Source organism: Lepidothrix coronata, unplaced genomic scaffold, assembly GCF_001604755.1.
Source record: "Lepidothrix coronata isolate B3197 unplaced genomic scaffold, Lepidothrix_coronata-1.0 Scaffold192, whole genome shotgun sequence".
Classification (NCBI taxonomy): domain Eukaryota; kingdom Metazoa; phylum Chordata; class Aves; order Passeriformes; family Pipridae; genus Lepidothrix; species Lepidothrix coronata.
Window position 1 is genome coordinate 485,561 of NW_016690372.1, and position 22,839 is coordinate 508,399.

The 22,839-nt window shown below is 45.2% G+C and overlaps 3 protein-coding genes across 3 annotated transcripts; 1 reads left to right on the forward strand and 2 right to left on the reverse strand.

Moving 5' to 3' along the window:
• Positions 1-5,763: 5,763 nt before the first annotated feature.
• On the reverse strand, positions 5,764-14,213 carry TMED8 (transmembrane p24 trafficking protein family member 8). Its single transcript, XM_017831550.1, has 6 exons — positions 14,110-14,213; positions 13,025-13,103; positions 10,338-10,467; positions 9,283-9,424; positions 8,715-9,014; positions 5,764-7,687 (listed from the first exon to the last, which is right to left on the reverse strand). Exons 1-6 carry the CDS (start codon positions 14,186-14,188, stop codon positions 7,470-7,472), a joined length of 948 nt encoding a protein of 315 aa, XP_017687039.1. The 5' UTR covers positions 14,189-14,213; the 3' UTR covers positions 5,764-7,469.
• A 247-nt stretch (positions 14,214-14,460) lies between these two features.
• SAMD15 (sterile alpha motif domain containing 15) lies at positions 14,461-18,436 on the forward strand. Its single transcript, XM_017831551.1, has 3 exons — positions 14,461-14,677; positions 14,828-14,926; positions 17,234-18,436. Exons 1-3 carry the CDS (start codon positions 14,531-14,533, stop codon positions 17,543-17,545), a joined length of 558 nt encoding a protein of 185 aa, XP_017687040.1. The 5' UTR covers positions 14,461-14,530; the 3' UTR covers positions 17,546-18,436.
• Positions 18,437-18,822: 386 nt separating this feature from the next.
• NOXRED1 (NADP dependent oxidoreductase domain containing 1) lies at positions 18,823-22,666 on the reverse strand. Its single transcript, XM_017831508.1, is given in 10 exon segments — positions 18,823-18,942; positions 18,974-19,117; positions 19,218-19,234; positions 19,736-19,800; positions 19,803-19,893; positions 19,895-19,961; positions 20,197-20,203; positions 21,505-21,595; positions 21,597-21,686; positions 22,637-22,666. Coding segments are annotated over 10 exon segments (714 nt in total). The 3' UTR covers positions 18,823-18,830.
• Positions 22,667-22,839: the final 173 nt, after the last annotated feature.

A 22,839-nucleotide genomic window follows, 5' to 3' on the forward strand; every position in this document is an offset into this window, starting at 1 on the left:
AAAAGAGAGAAACAGTCTTTTCTTTCACACTTGTAGAAGGAAAAAAAAAACAAACAAATAACAAACCAAAAAAACCCAACTTTGTTGCTTTGGTCTTTTATCCAGCCTCAATATGTATAAGCACACACCACTCACAACACTGGATTCTGACATAATTTTCTTTTAGAGAAAATGATGAATGGCCACAAGGAACATTCTTCTATGTCTGTCTAGTGTTCCTCTGGTCCTTGGATTTAGCATCAGCACATCAAAAGGAGTAGTCCTCTGGTGTTCCTAGATATCTGACAGTAGCATATGATTTTAAAAGGCCAAGAACATATGGCACCAGGAAACACAAATACCATTGTATACTCATCTTACAGCAACAAGGCAGTCTATGAACAGCTTAGATCTCCAGGATCAGCCCACAGGGGTTCTCCTTGCCTCATCTTAGGAAGTGTCCCTCTGCTACTCAAATGGGCAGAGAAATGAGAAGTCCCTTGGATTAATGACACCTATGAATCTGATTTCAGACATGCTCCTTGTTCCTAAGGCACCTTGTGATAAATCCTCTGTAGAGTGGCTTTAGTAGGGGTAGTGAGATAAGAAGGAAGGGTATAAGCAGTGGGGATAAAAGTAAACTCATTTAGGGATTAATTTTCTACCCTAATTCCCCACAAGAACAAGTAAGTCTTTCAGCAACTAGACATGTTACAAGGTTCATCTCAAACCCTACTCACCATGACCCACTGTGGGCCATAGATGGAGGTTACATCCATACGTGGTTACAAGGAGACAAGCACACAGGGCAGAGCCACAAAGAAAGGAATGTGGCTGCCTTCTAGACTCAGTGCATAGTAATTTGACTTTCTGAGCACCTGAAGTCAGGCAACTAAGCTCTTTCTCTTACGCATTTTCATCTTACCCGTTCAGGTATTAAATGGGTCCCAAGCATTCATTTGCTACAAGCCTATGTCAGGAGAACATGTATTATAGGCTTCCAAAGAGTCTGAGTAAATGTAATCAGTACTAGTGGTCCCTGATTTAAGCAATTTAGGTCTTTATCCTCAGTAAAGCACATATATTTTAAACTCCTGCTGCTACATTACACCTAAAGTGAAAAAACAGAGAAAACAATAGAGAGCTTATTATCTTTTCTGACATAAAAAACCCCAAGACAGTGTTACCATTATTATAACTAAACAATTATGCAAGCTAATTTTTATACAAGTCCTTTACTACGGGACTGTCTTATATCTCTGGCTAGACATGTAAATTTTATTTAGATCTAAATTATATTCAAAATAAAATGGAAAACAATTTTATGCTTTCACAAAAGCAAGCCCAAAATGCAAAAGAAGCTTCTTCCTCGATTTAGCTTTCTGAATTTCTACACACAATTACAGGGAGAAGAAACACATTTTAAAAACCTATCTGAAATCTTCCTTCCACAAAAACAAAGAAATTTTTGTTTCCTGAGGATTAATTTCCCTCTCTGAAGTGCAATTGCATTTTTAATTTATTTTTCTTTCTAGACCCAAGGTCTAGTTCCAAAAGTCTCTATTTAAAATAAGAAGGGTTTCCATAACTGCCTAAGCCAGCTAGCAAGATTGAATACAAATCTGGGAAATACAGCAAACTGAAAAAATGACACATGCAAAATAAGATTACTTTGAAACAACTTTGGGGTTGATTTTGAATGGGAATGGCTGCTGTTAATCACTATCTACACAGCCAAGCTATTGGATTTATCAGAGAATTAATAAAGACTGCGTACCTTCCAAAGAGGAGTTGTCACTTGGATAATGAATGCTATCTGAATACCTGAGAAACAATATACTTCTGTAATGTGGAGATTAAAGAAAATAAACAAAAAGAGGAATTATCCTGGACAACTGTGCAGCTTCCGTTTCCTGCAGATGAAATATTCCTAAAACTATCTTGTGTTCATAAGAGATACCAGGTACGTCTGGTAAACTTAAGTAGTGAAACAACACATACTGAATGCTTTCAGTTCTACTGCAGCAGGCCAGTGTGACTGTGGACACACTGCGTTGCAGACCAGGCACATAGTTATTGAAACAACATTCCAGTTCAATGCTGCTTTTGGGCTTAAGTCAATGAGACCAGGTAGACGGGCACAGTTCCAAAAAAGTGACCGAAGCCTTACTAAAGGTTGGTCTACACTTTAGAAAGCAACAATTGAGCAATAGGTTTGCCATCTACAGTGCAACTTAACAAAAAACATTAACTAATGGCTTGAAAACTGGCACATACTACTTATGTGTCAGTGAGTGAACAAAATTGGTTGTAAGGAGGCCTTATTAATTTTTTACAACATGACAAAATATATTTCCAACCTTAATATGAGCAACAGAAAGACAGGAGGGGGAAGTAGCTGTGAATTGGCAACACGGAGGCCACAACACAAAGAGAAAAGTTTTCAGTGGAGATAACCCATTAGCCTGCAACAAACTGTCCGGCTGAGGAGCAGTCATTATGGAATATCTAATGTACATATAGGTCACAGTTCCCTTCATCATAAATAAATCCTAATTAGAAAGTGGAGTAGCTGCCAGATAGTGCACCATACATTAACCAGCAAGTGCACACAGGGTTCTGCAGATCTCACAGCAAAGGACCAAAGGCAGTCATTGAGTAGGGCAGTGCTGACAGTGTGGTCAGATTTAAGGGTCTTTTCATCTTCTGTTTAGTGCCTAGTGTAACAGTGTGCTCTCCCCTCCCACTTTGTCTGCTTGAGCAATAGCCACCAGTGGTGGTCGTGATGGCTGTATCTAGCTTAAGGTGGATTCTGAGAAGACAGATAAGAACAACAGTTCAGGGCTGTGAGTCTTGCTCAACAGCTAAGGGCCAGTTGAGCATGAGCCAACCCAAAACACAGCTTGTATACAAATATGACTATAAGTCAAACATCTTATTCTATAAATAGTGAACAGCCCAGGGCCTGTAACAGTCTCCTACAAGGCAGTAGGCTGTGCACCAGGATCTCCACCTGAGTAGGGATGCCTCTTAGAGTTAACTACTCGACGATGAGAGATTCCTTGCTGTAATAGTGCTTAATAGCATTCTAAACTTTTAAATCTTAGCTGAGATACAAGATTGACTGTGCAAATAAAATCCTTTAGATGTAGATGGCTGGCCAAGTCAGGGACTAAGTCTGGATCCAGCCACAACCTCAAGAAAGGAGTTTAAAAAGCAAGGGGGTCCTTTCTGAACCTCATGACTCAGCAGAAGGTCTCCTTGACAGTTTTGTCTGACCCTGTCCTCTATGCAGTATACAATTAAGTATACCTTGCCATCAAATCTTGTTAAAGTATTGTCACATTTACTTATAGAATCATAGAAGTTTGGGTTGGGAGGGAACCTTGAAGATCATCTAGTTCCAACTGCCCTGCCATGGGCAGAGACACTTTCAACTAGACCAGATTGCTCAGAGCCCGATCCAACCTGGCCATGAACACCTCTAGGGATGGGGCATCCACAGCTTCCCTGGGCAACCTGCTCACAGTAAAAAATTTTTTCCCAATATCTAATCTAAGCTTAATCTCTTTCATTTTGAACCCACTCCTCCTTGTCCTGTCACTACATGCTCTTGAAAACAGTCTTGCCCCATCCTTCCGTGTGGATGGATCCCAGTGCAGGTGGATCCCATGTGGATGGACCCTATGTTCATATCACTTGCCTGACACCTCTGCATTTCTTAGCTAACTATATTGGTAGGAATAGTTGTGCAAAAATACAATGAAAGTGTTCCTGTATTTATAGTGCTTCTAGAGGTTTTGGTAATTCAGATTTTATTAGCAATTACCATTTCAATAAACTTTTAATAAAGTGTTTATTCCTTTTATAAAACAGCTCATGAAAAAAAAATCTCACTTCTTAAAACAAGTTATTTAAATTTAGGCCATCTAAAGGCCTAAAGAACCTGGGGTTTTTCAGAATTTTTGAAATTTCTGTCTGAATGTGAATTATGGTACTTCCTCAGCTTTTTCTGCTTCATCAGCTAATGTTACAGTGTGTATCTGATGGAGAGAGACCATAATTTGTAAGATTTGAGGGTCCAAGCCCTTTTCCCTCTTTCTCCTAAGACTCACTGAAGCTGGAAAAGAAGTATAGTCCCATCTCCTGACAACTTGGCACAGTTAATTCCAGCACTGTGACCATATTTTCAGAGACTGGCTTCTGTTTTTAAAGGCCTTACTAAATAAACTTGCTGTTCTCATGCTGTTGATAATTTTTACTTCCTATATCATCTATTTGAGGAAAATTATTAATCTGCTCCTCTACTGGAAGATTCTACCTGAGGCAGTCGTTTTTAAGTGGTGGAACTAAGTAAAATTCCATAAACTTGTGAGAATTTGGGGTTCACAGATTGACTTATGGTTGTACCCACTTTACAAAAAGAGTTCCATGACAGGTATTGAATGATGAATGTCAGTATTTTTTCCAAATAAAAAAGTAGAAAATATTGTAAGGAACAACCCAGTGAATTCTCTAAGAAAATGTAACTATCGTTTTTTATTTCCTCTAACAGTCCTACACAGTTTCACCACTGAGTTTCAACACCACCAAGTCTTCCCAGAGCCTGCAGAACAGACCGTAAGTACTCTGGCAATATTGAACACACATGTCTGTGGCTGATCTTGTTGCTCTGGGACATGACCAACTGCTGTATTTTATGTGCAGTGTTTCTCCTGGCATTGGCCCATAGTGTTCTCTATGTGATCATTAACAGTTTTTATGGTATTTTCCAGTGACTCAGTATAAAAGGTTCATAGAATCATAGAATATGGTGAGTTGGAAGGGACCCATCAGGATCATCAAGTGCAATTCCTGGGCCTATGCAGGACACACCAAGAATCACACCATGTGCCTGAGAGCATTGTCCAAACACTTCTTGAACTCAGACAGGCTTGGTGCTGTGACTTCCCTGGGGAACCTGTTCCAGTACTCAACAACCCTTCAGGTGAAAAACCTTTTCCCGATATTCAACCTAAACCTCCCCTAACTCAGCTTCATGCCATTTCCTCTAGTCCTGTAACCGGTCATGAGAGTGAAGAGATGGGTACCTGCCCCCCTGCTTCCCGTCGTGAGGAGACTGAAGACCACAATGAGGTCTGCTCCAGGCTGAACAGCTGCTCCTCATACGGCTTCCCCTCAAGACCCTTCACCATCTCCACCACCCTCCTCTGGACGCTCCTTAAGAGCTTAATGTCTTTTTTACATTCCAGTGCCCAAAACTGCACACAATACTCAAGGTGAGGCTGCCCCAGTGCAGAGCAGAGCAGGACAATCCCCTCCCTCGACCGGCTGGCGGTGCTTTGCCTGATGCCCCACAAGACACGGTTGGCCCTCCTGGCTGCCAGGGCACTGCTGACTCATATTCAACTTGTTATCAACCAGGACGCACAGGTCCCTTTCTGCAGTGCTGCTCTCCAGCCTCTCATTCCCCAGTCTGTACACACAAAACACAAACGATCAAATGGTGTTAAATCACTGGTTTATATCAACAAACAGACTGCTACTTTTCTGTTACAAGTGAAGAGCATCACTCCATCTGTAACATCTTCGAACTTGATAGACAAAAGATGAAAAAAAAAAAAAAAACAACCTTACCTAAGTTGCTCAGGCATGATTCAAGTGCTGTACAAAGGCCACAGGATGGTCCTTCATTTCATCCAAGAGAGGCTAAAGGAAGGAATAGCCCTCTCCAAGCTGCTGAATGAAAGAGCATTTTGCTCTGACAGATACCAAGCCCTACTGTTCTGTCTCCTTGCAAGATTGTCCTGTGCTTGCCATGCTTAAGTAAGGCAGCTTTGCAGTTCCCCCCCACCCAGGAGCACACGCTCTCTCTTTTGAGAGAGGTGGCTGTTTTCTGCTCATCTCGGGGCCCAAAGCAGCAACAACTCTTCTCCTTACCCTGACCAACTCTGCTCCATGCCTGCTCACTGAGAAAGTGCTGCTTGGACCACAGTGGCTCTTTGCATTACTACTCCTTCTCCTCTCAGCTTGGGCTGCTCTACTGTAGTCTGATTGTTTCTCTTACCATTTTGACCTAATAAGTGCTCTGGGGCAGTGAATATGTAAGCAGAGACAGTTAAAAGACCAAGCTTAAATATGGAGCAAATTGCACAGCATTACAATATACCCTTCATAGGAAATATGCAGCCCTCCTACGAGAGCAAAATCTTTGGCATTAATTACCCCAAAATAATTTTGTCCATCATTCCCTCTCAATAGAAGGAATGGACCAAGTAAAGGTGCTTTACCTGGACAATTTAAAAATAAAACTCAGAACTCTACTAGGATCACCACACAAACAGCCATTTTGTGTCTCTTCAAAGAGGTATCAAAATGTAAATACAGCAGTATTCTTAGAAAAGAGAATGATTTCATGTTAAAAGTATTAAAATAAAAAACAGTTACTGATAAACATATTTTAAAATTCATCACTGATGGATTTAACTTCTTCCTTGTTCAATTCTGCCACTACTTGAGCAGAAAGTCATCACTAGTACCATCACGAGTCACCAAAACATGCCAAGGAACTTCCTAACAATACCTTTGCAATAGCAATAGCAGCTGACAAGCTACATTTCTCTGGGGAACCTTGCTACATATGGTTGTAATACCAGTGAACCAACATGCTGCTACTAAGAAACATTTCCTGTATATTTATTGGTTGTATTCCAACCACTTTGTATTTATTCTGCTTCACATTTGGATTAGAGAAAAAACTTTTGGTAGTCACTGAAGTTTTAATCACCTACATATCCCTACAATTAACAAATATAACATCCAATTCTTAATCTGTAGTAAAACCCTCTTATGGACTACTAGGTGTGCACCCTGTTCAAACAAAAGTTGTGACTGCCATTTGGGGCCCACCTTTTGTAGCACTGCCAAGCCACTGGAGCTGCTGGCCAGCTGCACCCCCACTTGCGTGAGTGAAGGAAGCACTGACTGCTGGTGACTGTAGTGGTGGTAGGTTACCCTGGCTAGGTGACAGGCCAGCTGTGCTTTTGGCTCATTGAACTGACAGCTGCCCTCTAGTGATGCAGATGCAGCAGGAGAGTTGGAAAAGTTATTCACAAAATAGTAACAGATTATTTTCACTTCATTTTGTACCAGCACAAAAGATCAGAACCATGGCCATCTGAACCTGGCTCCTGGGCAATTACCAGCTGTGATGTAAGGGCCCAGCCCGATGCCTGCACAGAGCAGACCTCCCAAAGACTTAGAGAAAGAGCAGATGCCTGGGAACAACCAGGCAGTCACAACTACCTTTCTCCCCTGGGACAGTGGGTAAGAAGGGTGTGGGGAGAAACCAGTTCATGTCTGAAGAAGAGCCATAAGAATTGTGCCTTGGTTCTGACGCATAGCAGTGCCCATCAGGCAGTACCAGGGCTGGGTGGCAGCCTGCTACACTCACCATTACCTGCCTGCCATCCCTGCCCCTTCCCTTTTCTTCAGCTCATGTAATAGACATGAAAGAACAGAGTCTTATTGCGGAGGAGAGAGTACGAGTTATCAAATTTCAGCAGGTAGATGCCCTCGCCTGGGTACTCATGGCTGCCTGCCTGCACCTCCCGATGGCTGTTCCTCCGATACACAGGCGTGATCTCTCCATAGCGGTTCCGCAGATAGCTTTTGGAGCCCCTTTCCACATCGCCAGCAGGGGAGAGTCCTGAATGGAGAGAGGAGACAATTAAGTAGGCCAGAACCTGTTAAGCCACTAGGCTGTCCAGAAAAAGACCAACAAGGCCGGAATGCAGCACAGACATGCAGCCATATGGAAGGCTAACTATGACAGCATTACCTACAGCATCTCCTCTGACCTTTCTGCAAATAATTCCCACAAAGTCCAGTCTTCCTTATCATAACAAAGGACATACTAAGAAGCAGTTCTTTTGGGAATACTGATGGGAGAGTATTCACTTGCCTGCCAGCCTGGTCTCCTCTCCCTGAACTTACGTTTTAGACACCTCACTGCTTTTATACACATAACAACAATCCAGTGATACAGCCCTGAAGCAGAAGAAAGGGTAAGCTCTTATCTACAACCTCATTGGGTTTATGTCCTCAATTCACTTCTCCAAAAAGATTCCTCATACAGGAACCTACCCCTCTTTGGATGGCCTGCAAAATTCAGACACCAACCCCACAGCTACACTGGTCACACATACACTGAAGCCGCAAAACAGGCAACATTGCTGTGTGTTTCACAAGTACAAAGACATGGGTAGCAATGCTTTCAAATGCAGTCAGAAGGAGCTACTGATGTACCAGGGGAAAAAAAAGAAAACAACAAAAAACCAACAACCAACCAACCAAAAGAAACCAACCCAGAAATAAAATCTTTTTGCCTCCACTCCACCAAAAATTTCTCAGTCTGAGAGTCTAAGAAAAACAGTCAGGGTAAAATTTGAGACTTTAATCTTTTTATCAGCAAGAAGCTGACTGGGTGAATTTTGATTTTATTTTTCATTGTGCTCAATTTTAAGAATGCTTTTGGAAAGAACACCCACTGATATATGCTGAAGCAGGAAGGGCTAAATGCTTTCTTATCGCAGTCTAACCAAGAATCCAAAACGCTGCAGAGACAGCAAATGGGTTGAGTAAACAAAGTAGATGGAAATTATAGCATCTGACAGACACTCTCAGCAGCATAGCAATAAGTACCACAAATTAACCTTTATAAGATCTGCACTAACCTTCAATTTCCTCATCCTCCTCTTCATCCTCTTCATCGCTGGATTCACTGACCTGAACAGTAATGGCTGTGTTAGTAACCGTGGTCCAGTCAAAATAGACTCCAAACCCAATGTCATAGTCATCTGTAGCAAACTCCCAGCAAATGGATTTCCCATCAGGGTGGGTTGGCACACGGACTGTCACCACTTCGCCTCGCTTCACCACCATCCGGCCATTCTTCTCCTTTCCCATCTTGGCTTTGAATTCCTTCATCTTCTCAGTGGTCCACATGGTGGGTGCAGCAAGAGGGGGAGGCTGAGCTGAAACAAGGGAAAAGATCACAGGCTCACCTGTCTCTTCACTACTGACAAACTGTTATCTGAAAACAGTGAAGCTATTTCTGATAAGGCCTTTGCATTCTGGGGTCTGCTCCCAGAAGCCCTGGATGTGAAGTTTTTCCACTTGCTAGTCAGGAGCCCAAATTTCCAGCAGGAATTAGAAGAGTTTCCAGGACAGTCTCTGCTCTTCTCTAGCCAGGGTAGCCGCTTAAAAAATTACCCAAACAAATGTTTTGCCTTCAGGACTCACCTTTCCTCTGCTCCCCAAGGAGGTCTGCAGTCTCCAGCTCAGCCGAGAGGATATCCACAGCACCAGTGTGATCTGACTGAATCATGACTATATCCCCTACTCCCTGAGGTACATGGTAGTTGGTTACCCAAACACCAGCTTCCTGCACAAAACGCGTAAGAAACATTGTCACAAAGACCATCCTAGTTAAAAAGTCTCCGGCTGGATTTGAAACAACTCATTAGTAATTCAGGCATCTTTATGAAACCAAGTCAGACATGCAGAAGCTTCTGTTAGTGTAAAAGAACTGGCTGGCTCCAAGACATCTCTAGGCATTGTTTCCCCCACAGCACCAAAGTCATGAACTTTGAAGTCAAATACTGCACACCCCTTGACCTCCCTGGGAATCCTTGGGCAGGCACATCTTTGCATCTGCTTCATTTTTAATTGTCACCCCTCAACAAAGCAACAGCCTTATAGATTTTGCTGACTACTCTTGGAAAGAATTCTTAAGACACAATCTCTCTAGGGAGAGCCTTTCAGCTCTGTGTGCATCTAGACTACAGCCACAATGAAACTGTCATTGCTGCATCTGAGTTAAAAGTCCATCTAGTTTACTAGGCCTCTCTCCTCATATATGCAAACTCACAGGTCCTGAACTGGGTGTCATTTGCACAAGTTTTCCTGACTCTATCTGTAATGCAAACAAACTGGCTGCTCCTAAGAAAAAACAAAAGACTTTCAGTTTCCTCTTCCATAAATCTGCAAGAAGGGAATTCCCAGAAGCACCAGACAAGAGGCAGAAGGTGAGAATTACCTAGCAGCCTTATAGAGTAAAAAACTGTAAGGAAGTAAGGAGCAGCCAAACATACGAGATGGATTTTGCAAATCAGGCTTATAACATTTACTTCCCACTAACGTATAGAAAAAAATGTAACTGAATCTATGTCAATACTACTTTTATCTTAACATAACCCTTAGAGCCTCAGTCCCATAGCCTTAAGCACCAAAGTACAGTGGGAAAACTCTCACTGCGCCTCTGTCCTTGCTTTCAGACATAAGAAACATCTACCTACCTTTTTGAGGGAATGGATTTTGTCAGGCAGCTTCTCTTCTAGTTCAGCCACTTCCTGGTCCTCCAAAGTGTCAGCTTCTTCCTTCGAATCCTCTGTCGTGCCTGCACTCAGGTGTGACCCAATCTGTGACCTTTCAGAGAAAGAGAGCACTACAATTCACCACTTGCACCCGGGGCACTGTCAGCAGAGGAATCACTCTGCTCTGGACCTCTAATTCAAATGAACTGAAGAGAACAAGCCTCTGTGGTCACCACCTGCCAACTGCACAAAGAACCCTTAACACCCCAGTCCTGCCATCTCTGCGTGACTATCTTCCATGTGAGCCAGAGAGAGCAACTTCAGTGGAATACTCCTTATTTACTGTCCTTTAAACCGCAGAAATTCACTGCACTCACCCCACAGAATGCTAGCTCACCAACACTGTACTAAGGGCAGACATCAGCGCCAACTTTTCTGCCCAAGAAGGGACAACTTCTTTTGTGTCAGCTACTGCATGACATCTGCATACTCCATCAGAGGTCATCTGATCAATGAAAGAACTCAAAACAGTTTTGACAGCCATCCTGAGAATGCCATCTATTTAAGTAGCCCATTATGCCTTTCCAAAAGCAAGCCCAACAGATACAGGGAGCACCCAGGTGTCTCTGCCATATTCAAATACACTTCCCACAGATAAGCAAGCTGTAAGACATACAATGGCAGCACAGTAATAGCAAAGAGGTCCAAGTACTGCACTGTAACAATAGGACATGTTAAAACAGAAAGAAAGGTATGTAGCAGGAAAAGAATGGGCAAGAAAGGAAACATCTTTTGCATTTATTCTTGGTTGAGGACTTTGTTCTAAATTATATTGAAAAAATGCTGCATTTTTTCAATAGGAAAGACTTATCATCCCAAATGAACACAGATGGATGCCAGCAGAGTGTCTGTCCTCTGTAACGCTCTCATATACGTGAGTATTAAATACGAATAGAAACAGCTGCCCTTTTGAAAAGCAAAGACTTCTCACAGCACTATAAAACCAATGTCAACTGCTTTAGTCTAAAGGATCAGAAACTTGAGAACATAGCAGTAATGGAAAATATATAGATTTCCTCAAATGTCTCCTTTCAGAAACAAGAAATATTGTCATTAGCAAGAAAGCAAACTATCACTATAGTGCAGAATAGTTAAAAAAAAACAAACCAAAACAAAAACACAGTTCAGATATATTCCTTCCTGAATCCACAGAGAATACCTGAACAGGGCAAATGTGGCTCTTGTTTCCAAATCTTTACTCCCATGGCAGTACAGAAACATAGCCATTTTTTACTTAAATTCTCTCAACAGTGTGATTTCCTCTCCTAGAACTGGCACGATAGACCAGAAGGTCGGTAAGTACAGTTCAAACGAGCTGAATTTCAGGATCAGAAAATGGCAGCAGATGAACAAGATAAGAAAAGAAGGAACACTCGGAGAGAATAATTTTTTAAAAGAAGAATTCTTAAGACTTCTACGCCATCATTTTCCAGCCTATTTGCCCCTTAGTTTAGTAGTTGCGTGGACTCACCTAGAAGGGCTATTTGGTCACTTGTTACCATAGATGCACACATCTCCCTCGACATAGGAGCTAACAGCTTTGGAATTTTTTCCTCTGGACAACACGGATACCTAAGAGTCTCATTGAAAGATTAGGAAGGGCTACACAGGCTTTACAGGCAGACTTACAAAGATAGAGTCCAGCTGATTCCTCCTCACACAACCCTTCTGGATCATCTCCATCCCTTTCAAAGGAAATCTAACTTAAGACAATTTTGTTAGGTAACTTCCACAGGTATCCATCATCTACTCTGGCCACTTTGCTCATGGTCTGTATTGATCTCTTAAAAGAAAAACAGAGGATATTACAGGGAGATGGAAGAACTCATTTAGAGTCAAGAAGGCTGATACACAGGTCATCAGCATCAAGCCAAGATGGCATCAAACTGCTCCCTTAGTAAGTAGGGTAGTTTGTTGTAGTTTTTCTTTCCTGGATTTTTTTCCGTCTTTCTCAATGAAGCTGTGGTTTACCCACTGTAATTAATTCACACATTTTTGAAACCATATCCTGTGCATTGAATGTATAATGGCAAATGAAACTCCACTGCATATGTGCTTGTAACCAATGAAATTACTTGGCCACAAACACCATATGCCCAACAGATACCAACAAGCCAAACATCTGACAACAGGGTTGATAGGCAGCATTAATGGCATGACACAGAAAACAAAGGATGAAGAAAAAAGCCAAAATATTGTCAAGAAAACGGTAAAAGGTGTTTTCTTGCACAGCCTCCATCAGAATTACAGACAGTGGGAATGCTCAATTACTAAAATATCCTTCAGATGGAACACTGAAAATTTTCCACTGAAAGTTTATTAGCTCTTACAACGGACTACAAAACCTTGTAGGGTTCCTTTCACACTGAATGACTCTGTGATTTGAATAGCTGAGCCATGAACTACACCTCATAAGCTTTAAAACAACCTTAAAGCCTGTAAGAACAGGCCCTCCCATACTCATTCTGGTATTTACTGTCCCAAAGCAGACAATTCAATCTCCAGTCCCTTCCTTTCACCTGCACAGAACAAACTGCCACACAGAAGAGGTCACAGGGGTGAAACAGACTGTCATGCATGTGGGCCACAACACACAAGAATTTTCCTACCCGCTCTGCGAAGTACTGGACTCCAAAGAATCAACTAGCTGATCTGCAGGCTCTGTCTTTTGGGCTGAGTCTTCATTTTCTAACAACAAAGAGAATATAAGAAGAGAAGGTGAAATAAATGTTTCATGTTTATAATACACTGACAGGAGGAAAAACTGCAGCCAGCACTCAAATGTTGACAAGGTCACAGCTGTGGAACAAAGAGCTGTGCCAACCAGTTTTTCGTGTTATGAGCTGTATCTAGCACCTTGCAGAACAAAGATTTTTAATTGCCTCAACCCTAGGAAAGGGAGAACAAAAACCTATGCATGTTTTTGGTACAGACCCATTCTCAGAAGCAGGATTCACTCAGGAACCACCAATCCCAGCTTCAGAAGGACATAACAAGGCCAAATTTCATCACGTAAAACTGAGCTGACAAAGCCCTCGAAAAAGCAAACATGCAGTGGTTCCCACAGGGCACTTGACAAGATGGAAATTCCCAGGCCCCTGCTAAAAGGACTGTCTATAAAGATGGCTCCTGATCTCCCCCGAGTCTCCTGAACTGGGGGAAAGCTCTGTCCCCACACGACTGCGGTACACGCTCCACGGCCCTTCTGCCCGATTGCATTAAGGCAGCGAACCGGGCACGGACAAGTTCCAGCTGTCGCAGGTCGCCGATGATGCCCCTTGGAGCCGCTGGCCCTTCCCAAGAGCCGGCTGGAGCTGGGAGGCACCTCTAGCCCGGGGCCCCGCGCCCGCGGCAGAGACCGCACGGCGGGGTCAGCCCGGCTCAGGCGGGACGGGGTCTGTTTCGCCGGGGAAAGCACAAACCTCCATCAATCCTCGCTCTCTCCCCCGCAGGGGGGAAACGCCAGGAACTCCAGCTGCAGTCCCAGGCGCCCGAGCGCAGGTGTGCCGGCAGGGGAGCAGGTGAGCTCGGCAGTCCAGGTACGCCCGGAGACCACAGAGCCATCCGAGAGATCTGCCAGCGCGGAAATTCGGCTTCTCCGCGAGAAACGAGAGAGTTTGCTTTCCACCCTCCCCGTAAGGCCAAAGCTAAAACACGCGCCGGCAGGCTGCCCCTTCCCCTACCCAGCCCGTACCTGCGGGGCCCCGGGATGCGGTGCCGCCGCCCGGGGGCTCGAAGCGGGAGCCGGCGGCGGCGGAGACCGCGGCCGACATAGGCACGGCTCGGTGGGACGGCGGAATCACCCGAGCGGGGCCGAACCGCGGCGGCCGGCCCGGCGGAAACACCCGAGCGGGGCGGCGGAAACACCCGATCGGGGGCGTGTGATCCCGGCAGGAGGGAGATGGTGGCGCCTTGGTGCTCATCCCTCAGCCTCCCCCCGCGGCAACGCAGCCAATCAGCATCTAGTTCTGCAGAGCCGTGGGGCGCGGGCGGCGTTGCAGGCTGACAGCGCGGAGGGGGTGGCGGAGGGGAGAACGGGGTGCGCCTCCGGGAAGTGGCGGTTACCATGGTAACGGATCCCGGAAAGACGCCGGGGCGGCCTGGGGAAGAAGCTGATGGAGCCGCGCCCGGGGCCCGAGGGGCCGGAGCCTGAGCCCGAGCTTCAGGGCGCGGGAGTGCCGCGGTCCGCCTGCCCCTTCTTGACCTGGAGTGCCGAGGAGGTGGCGGAGTGGGTGGCACACCTCGGCTTCCCCCAGTACGAGGTGCGGGGCTGCCCCCGCCCTGAGCGCCCCCTGCACTGATGGCCCTGAGCTCTGTGTGTGCGTGTGTGTGTGTGAGCGAGCGTGTGTGAGCGGCAAGAGGGGCGGCAGTGGCAGAGGGCGACCCGCCTCTCCCTCCGCTCCCCTATCCAGGAATGCTTCAGGGCCAACGGCATCACCGGCCGCCGCCTCGTCCTCGCCAACTGCTCCAACCTGCCCGCCATGGGCGTCACGGACTTCTGCCACATGCAGGTGCGCCTGGCGGGTCCCGGGGCTCCCTCAGTCCCCTGACCCCCCTCGCTGACCCTTATCGCTGAGAAGCAGGCTGGGCCATGGCCTGCCTTCCCAGGCAGATCGTGGATTCGAAGAGTGAGCCTGGAACTGGACAACCAAACTTGTTCAGCCAAACAGTCACATTTTTAGAGTCTTTTCAAGTACAGATCTTTAACTGGCCGCAGCTGGGGCACCAGAAGTGCACCAGGAGTACTTGGCCTTTCTTTAAGCCTATGTTGTTCCCCTGGGCTCATAAAATTGCTTAGCAAGATGCACACACCTTTTTTAGATACCACTTGGAATTTTTTTTTAGTAATTTTCCACTTACTCATTTGTAGAACTTCTGAAAATCTAGTCAGATTTAACCTGCAGCAGTTGAGCCACTGATCTCAAGCGGCAAAAAGGCCACTCATTTTTACTTCCTTGTTTTGGCCATTTTCTTTTCAAACCTGCATATTTTTTTAACAGACAGTGGTGGTTAAGAACTGACTTTGGGGGTTACGATATGGCCTTCCAGAGCTTCCTAAAGGTTCAGAAAATCAACAAGTTGACTTAAATTTCATAACCCTTCTTCCCTTCCCTAATGGAAACCTCAGAAGGACTTGGGGCTGCATTTACAGAGCCAAACTGTCTGCTTTGCATCAAATTTTGATGTTACTTTCCCCAGAAGACATAGGTAGAAGTTCAAATAACCTGGAAGAGAGAAAAATCTTTATGCTCCAGTGACTAGAGTATTAGCACAGTTTGATTTGTTCTTGAGCACCAAAATGCTATTTCACTACCGTTCTGCCTGGCTGCACAATCTTAACTGTTTGAAACGATATATGCCACCAAAAAGACTGGCTAGAGCCATGAGTTTGCCTGCTGCTTTGAGAGGAAAGCATCAATTTACAACACTTAGTTTTTCAGACAGCAACCCTTCAAGAATATTTCAGGTACAAGCAGATAGAGCCTTTATAGTCATTTGTGCTTACCAAAGGTGGCAAGAACTTTATAGCCTTTGTAAGCCTCACCCTTATATTGGGATATAGGGATTGTGTATGGTGGTAATGCAACTGTTGAGAAATACTTAGGCGTGGGTTAAAGGTACCAACTGTAACCTTCCTCCTGTAGGAACTGAAATTCCTCAGGATAAGTGATAGCCAGCATAGTGCAGCAAGCTTGGAAATGAGACTGTCTCTGTAATGTTTTCCAAAGCTTGCAAGTAAACTGGGAACATCTCACAGACTTCAGTGGAACCAAGATGTTCTTGAAGGTTATGCCTTATCCTGTTAGTTATTTGTGTTTTAAAGAACTTTTCTGTGATGAAATCCAAGCACGCAGAGCTCTGCAGGACATGGCCCTGTGAGTCTTTCAGGAAGTGTGCACTAGAGCAGGTGAAACGTTAAGGCCATCACTTCCCAACAAGAAATATAAATTAAAGGCTGTGAGCAGTTGAAACTGATACAGTTACTATAGAAATAAAAGTGATAGCATCAGCTCAGTGAGACAGAAACTGTTTGCAGTTTAGGGGAAATGGCAATTTGGTAGAGAACTACACAGGTGGAAGCTATGCAGCATGGACAAGTGACATTACTGCTGGTTTTAATCCCACTGTATTGGTATTTTATATATCAAAACCACTGAAGATACCAGTCTGGTGTTCTTTTGTTATCACACAAAGTAGGGTACTACTCTTCAGAGTCAAGCCCAAGTTGGGAGAAGATTTTGAGCAAATACTGTGAAAAATCAGTAAAACCTTGAGAATTGTATTTTGAAGCTTCAGTCGAATCAGATGGTTACATTCTCAGAAGTGACTTCAAAAATAATGGCAAGGCTCTGTTCACTGACAGTTCCAGGTCTAGCTGGCTCACACAGCCATTTTCTTAATGAGCAATATGACTTACTGCTAATTAGTTTTTACTCTTGTGTTTAGACTCTGCTGTTGACATTATAACTTAACAAACAGCGATGATTTTGAAATAAACAGGAGAGATTGCAGCTCATTCACCTATAACTTGTTTGTTCTTCAAGTGCAAAGAGGAAAGTGGAGCTATTTATGCCACTAAGAGACCAGATGTGATGTCATCCTCCACAATAATTCTGGAGAAAAAGGGATCTGCTCTGCTTTTACAATGTCACATGGGGCTTATGGGTTCAGATCCCTCTTGTGTTGCAACTTCAAGTGTGAAACTGTTCCAAAATTCAGAAATTCAGTTCTTTTTCCTACTGCTCTGACACAGAATGTATAGTTTTATCTGTTGCCCTGTGAAATGAGAATTTGTGGCATTTTATCTTGTATTTCAGGAAATTTCACAACATGTGCGAGAGTTGCTGGGGATTGAGGAGCCTCTCTTCAGCAGATCCATTGCCCTCCCATACAGAGACAACATGGGTCTCTTCCTAGAGAGAAAGTCCCAAACAGGAAAGAAAGCAGATGCCCTCACTTTCACAGAGTTTATCAAAAAAGCAGGACTGGAGTCCTATACTACAGTTCCTCCTTTGCCACAGTCCCAGACCACAGTGGAAGCGGATACAGTTCCTTCTTTGGAAGGATCCCAGACCGAGGTGGGAGCGGATGCTCTCCCTGTCTCGCAGGACACCCAGAGGCAGAATTAGAGACTCAGGCTGCACTTCCACCTTGTAAGAAGCCCAGCAGTAACAGCAGACTAGACCCTTATTACCTTGCAGATTGTCCAAGGAGGTGCAGTTCCGCCTTTTCCCAATTATAGAAAAGGCCACTGCAGCTCTTAGACATTTGATTAGACCAAACACATCTCCACATTGTCTCTTTCCTGCAATCCTTCATTTGCTTATAGGAACCAAGTGAAGCAGAAGCTCTAGGTCAGACCACTGTCTGTCTTTCACTTCTGCTTCACAGTTGATTAAAAAGACCAAAAAACAATCATATGCATATTTTAACCACAAGTGATTGACGACAACTTGCCAGATGCTCAAGTGAATAGATTTCTCCCAGTCTTTAGTGCCGGCAGACTGGGCTTACTTTGAAGCCCAAGTGTATGTTATTGTATGTATGGCACATACAATAACAGGCATAACAGGTGTGGCTACAGCTGCTATCAGCCATCATAATTAAGTGAGGGGCCTCGTTGCAATGTGCACAACTAGTCCCTGGCCTCACCACAGAAATTATTTCCTGTGAGGCAAAACCGGGTAGGCAGTGTCTTATCATGGTAAACAGTACTGAAACACGATAGATGGTGGCAAGAAGCATGAGAAAATACTGTAAGCTGGACCAGAGAATTTAGGGAATAAAGCTTGCTTTTTCCTGGGTGGGTTTGGGCAGATTGACCAGTTACTTCCTTTTTCCTTGAATGATATATCACATAGTCTGTGGTGGTGAGGGTGGAGTGCATTATTACCAGCAAGGAAGTAGAAGTAAGTGCTGATTAAGGCCTGGCTCAACAGAAAGAATGCTCCTGACTAGATCATTAGTATGTTGCCAGGATTCAATGGCTTTATTGAGATTCCCCCATGGGGATTAAAAAATAAAAGGATAAAAAAAGACTGGGCCCGATCCTGTTTAGTTTGTTACACCAAAGCAGTAGTCACTACAAAATATATGTAATTTTTTCTGTAATTCAGTTTTCTGTTGAAGCTGCAACAGAAACACAGTGAAACTGAAGCAGTTCATAGGCCAAGAAGACTATGTAATAAGCAAATTCAGATAAAAAAAGAGAAAAGCTCAGGCAGCCAGGGGTAAGTGGGTTTGTTGAACAGTCCAAAGAGTGAAACGTGTAGAAAAAAATGTGTACATAGGGTTGTTAGCAGGAATAGTTTGAAAAGGCCAAGAGTGAACAGTGCTGGTTCTCACACCCCTTAGTTCCATGAGGAGGCTGGGATGAGATCTCAGCAAAGCATTCTGCATGGGCTTCATTATGGTTTATGAGAATTTAGAATCATACTCAGCAGTTTCCTCTGGAATTTCTGAGAAGATGTTGGAAGCAGCTGTGAAGCATGGAGACTTGTCATCCAGTATCACACTAGGCTCCACTACAGCTAATTAGTGCTGATTACCCGCATTGCTTTGTAGACCAGTCTCCAGAGGATGCCTTGTCTAGTAGAGCACCAGGCCTGGGATGGCACTGGACAAGCTCGCTCTATTCTAGCAGCTGGCTAAAGAGAGACTTTCTTATTGGTACAGCTGTCAAGTCAAACCAGGAAAAGGTTCTGGGAAGAGAAAACAAATAAAAACATTTGCGGACAACTGCAGTCCAAAGCAGCTTGTTAATAAGGTGACAAATAATGGTTTTCTTCAATGTCTGACTACAAGACTCTTCCTTGGGCCTTTGAGAAACAATCAGACTCAAAGACTTGAATATAAAATGTTCCAGGCATTACTCTGCTAAGTGGAGCAAAACTGAGCCTAATGGCTCTAGAACAATGCTGCACAAGCAGGAGTAATTTCCCTCAAGCAGTGTTCCCCTGTCTAAACATCCTAGTTCATGAACTGCCATAAGTTCATTACCCCTAAGAACTGTCCTCTCTAGAAATTCCCACAGGAATTTTTGTTTTCTTCATCTGGTGCCCCAGTCCTGCTCATTGGCTTTAGACAACCCTGATAAGTAACCAAACAGGAACCAGGGACAAAATAACTCATTCCAGGTCTTTTATTGCTAATACATCATCTAAGACAATCTTCCCTGGCAGGTATGTGGTCCTAAGGCAACACAGAGTTCAGCATCTTCTAACCCAATAAGACAGCCCATGTTTTAGCTGTGGGATGAGGCAAGTTTCAGAGCGAAGAGGAAGCCTGGACAAGCAGTACCTCAGCATTCAACCGTTTACTTTCTCCTCTTGAGTCATCAAAGAGGTAAAACCCTTGCTGACAAAACTCTTGCACACAAACCTGAACAGGAAGTTTTCTGCTCTGCCCACACAGAGAAGCATTCAGGAAAACTGAGGTCTTTGTGTAGTTTCAGTGCCTTCTGGTGAGGCAGGTTCTGGCCACATGCTGCTGTTCAGGGCTGCATAGAAAATGGCCACCAGCTATTCAGCATTGATTTTTGTTTTCCTTGAAGGATAAACCCAAGGGTGATGAGGAAGCTGGCAGAAGAGCTCGCCAAGCTGCTCTCCATCGTCTACCAACAGTCCTGGCTCACTGGGGAGGTCCCAGATGATTGGAAGTTGGCGAATGTCACGCCAATCCACAAAAAGGGCCAGAAGGAGGACCCGGGAAACTACAGGCCCATCAGCCTGACCTCAGTGCCTGGCAAGGTTATGGAGCAGATCATCCTAAGTACAATCACACAACACCTACAGGATGGACAAGGGATCAGACCCAGCCAGCACGGGTTTAGGAAGGGCAGGTCCTGTCTGACCAACCTGATCTCCTTTTATGATCAGGTGACCCTCCTGGTGGATGAGGGGAAGGCTGTGGATGTGGTCTACCTGGACTTCAGCAAAGCCTTTGACACCATCTCCCACAGCATACTCCTGAAAAAGCTGGCAGCCCATGGCTTGGACAGGGGCACTCTGTGCTGGGTCAGGAACTGGCTGGAGGGCCGGGCCCAGAGAGTGATGGTGAACGGTGCTGCATCCAGTTGGCAGCCGGTCACTAGCGGTGTCCCCCAGGGATCAGTGTTGGGCCCAGTTCTGTTTAATATCTTTATCGATGATTTAGATGAGGGGATTGAGTCCACCATCAGCAAATTTGCAGATAACACTAAGTTGGGGGCAAGTGTCAATGAGCTGGAAGGCAGGAGGGCTCTGCAGAGGGACCTGGACAGGCTGGAGAGTTGGGCTGATTCCAACGGGATGAGGTTCAACAAGGCCAGTGCCAGGTCCTCCACTTTGGCCACAACAACCCCAGGCAGCTCTACAGGCTGGGGACAGAGTGGCTGGAGAGCAGCCAGGCAGAGAGGGACCTGGGAGTTTGGATTGACAGGAAGCTGAACATGAGCCAGCAGTGTGCCCAGGTGGCCAAGAAGGCCAATGGCATCCTGGCCTGTATCAGGAACAGTGTGGCCAGCAGGACCAGGGAAGTGATTCTTCTCCTGTACTCAGCGCTGGTGAGGCCTCACCTCGAGTACTGTGTCCAGTTCTGGACTCCTCAGTTCAGGAAGGATATTGAGGTGCTGGGGCAGGTCCAGAGAAGAGCAACGAGGCTGGTGAAGGGACTCGAGCACAAGTCCTGTGAGGAGAGGCTGAGGGAGCTGGGGTTGTTCAGCCTGGAGAGGCTCAAGGGAGACCTCATCACTCTCTACAACTACCTGTGAGGAGGTTGTAGCCAGGTGGGGGTTGGTCTCTTCTCCCAGGCAGCTGTCAGCAAGACAAGAGGACATGGTCTTATGCTGTACCAGGGGAGGTTTAGGTTAGATATTAGGAAGAAATTCTTTACAGAGAGGGTAATCAGGCATTGGAATGGGCTGCCCAGAGAAGTGGTGGATTCTCCATCCCTGGAGGTCTTTAAGATGAGACTGGATGTGGCACTTAGTGCCATGGTCTAGTAACCACGGTGGTAGTAGATCAAGGGTTGGACTTGATGATCTCAGAGGTCCCTTCCAACCCAGCTGATTCTGTGATTCTATTATTCTATGAAATAGAATGTTAATTACCAGTGCAGTTCCTGCAGAGAGGGATGGAGGTGTCGAAGCTGTACACAATGTGGGGCTCCTGGATGACAAGACAAATGACAGAGCAGGCGGACAGCACTGTTTGATGAGAGACAGCAGAGGAATGCAATATCCACCCAGGACACCAGCTGAGCATTGTTGTAAAAGCACGTGAGCCTCTGCCCCTACAGGTCTGCCGAGATAAGCAAGGGGAAAGGGACTCAAGAGCCCATAGAGAGAGCAGAGGTGACCAACCAGCACCTCCGGGCACTGGAAGCACAATTACCTGTGCTCTGCCACATGCAGGTAAAACACAAACCACTGCTTCGAGGTTGGGACTGCTGTCTGCCTGCCCACAGTGGCACAGAGGACTTTGGTGGCTGCCCATCACTGTTCCTACATGGCAAAGGGTAGCAGCAGAATGACACGAAACAGGCAGCCTCTCTGCCAGGGACAAACATGCACAGAGCTCAGCTTCCTGGCCCGGTTCACGTGGGCTGAATTAAAGCTGAAATAGCCAAGCCTTGGGATCTGGCTAGTTTTCAAGATCTATAAAAAGCTATTTAATAATCCCTGTTTCCTATCTCCCTGAGATGATTAGAAAGAGGATTTTATTCCAAGCATCCCCCTGGAGGACCATTCTCCCCACTTGTCTTGTTTTATCTAAGAGTTTGTGGGGCAGCTGACAGTGTGTATGGTAGCAGTTGCTGCAATGCTGCAGGCTGATCTCCTCTCCTGGCTGGGCCTCCATAGCCCAGCGAGAAGCTTGTCACACTGACCCTGCAGCCATGAAACAAGGAGAGCAATGTTTCTGTTTCAGCGCTACCACCCTGTGGGGGAGATGGTTTCTGCTAGTTTAACAACCTGGAGTCTCAGTCACTGACCAAGTTCTTAGTAAATAACAAGGAGAATTTTGAAAAGGCACAGGAATGGAGTGGACTAAATTAAAATAGCCAGCATTCAAAGGACAGTGTTAATGTCTCCACCACCCTCAGCTGGGACTGGTAAAAAAAAGCAAACAACTAAACTGATGTTTGGCAGACAGTGGGTTCTGCTGGAAGTGCTGTGAGAAAAGTGCACTTAAAGTGCATATAAGTGCAGTCCCACTTCCAGGCCCAGGTTGGGGAGCACTTACCCAGGCTCTCAGGACACGTGGTGGAAACATGGACACTGGGGCACAGAGCCCAGCTCAGCATCAGGAGCACTTCATGCTTGGAGAATACAGGTGTGAAAATTTATTTTATAGCTTCATCAGATACCTACAAGGCTATGTTCAGCTTCTCCTGTTGCTCCCTGACATAAATCCCAACCAGTGACACCATTCCAACTCCTACAACC

Coding starts and splice junctions, on each gene's coding strand:
- SAMD15 (XM_017831551.1), top strand. CDS start 14,531: ATGGAGCCGCGCCCGGGGCCCGAGGGGCCGGAGCCTGAGCCCGAGCTT. Junction 14,678..14,827: donor TCGGCTTCCCCCAGTACGAG/GTGCGGGGCTGC, acceptor TCCCCTATCCAG/GAATGCTTCAGGGCCAACGG. Junction 14,927..17,233: donor CGGACTTCTGCCACATGCAG/GTGCGCCTGGCG, acceptor CTTGTATTTCAG/GAAATTTCACAACATGTGCG.
- TMED8 (XM_017831550.1), bottom strand. CDS start 14,188: ATGTCGGCCGCGGTCTCCGCCGCCGCCGGCTCCCGCTTCGAGCCCCCG. Junction 13,104..14,109: donor CGCATCCCGGGGCCCCGCAG/GTACGGGCTGGG, acceptor CTTTGTTGTTAG/AAAATGAAGACTCAGCCCAA. Junction 10,468..13,024: donor TCCAGTACTTCGCAGAGCGG/GTAGGAAAATTC, acceptor TTTCTCTGAAAG/GTCACAGATTGGGTCACACC.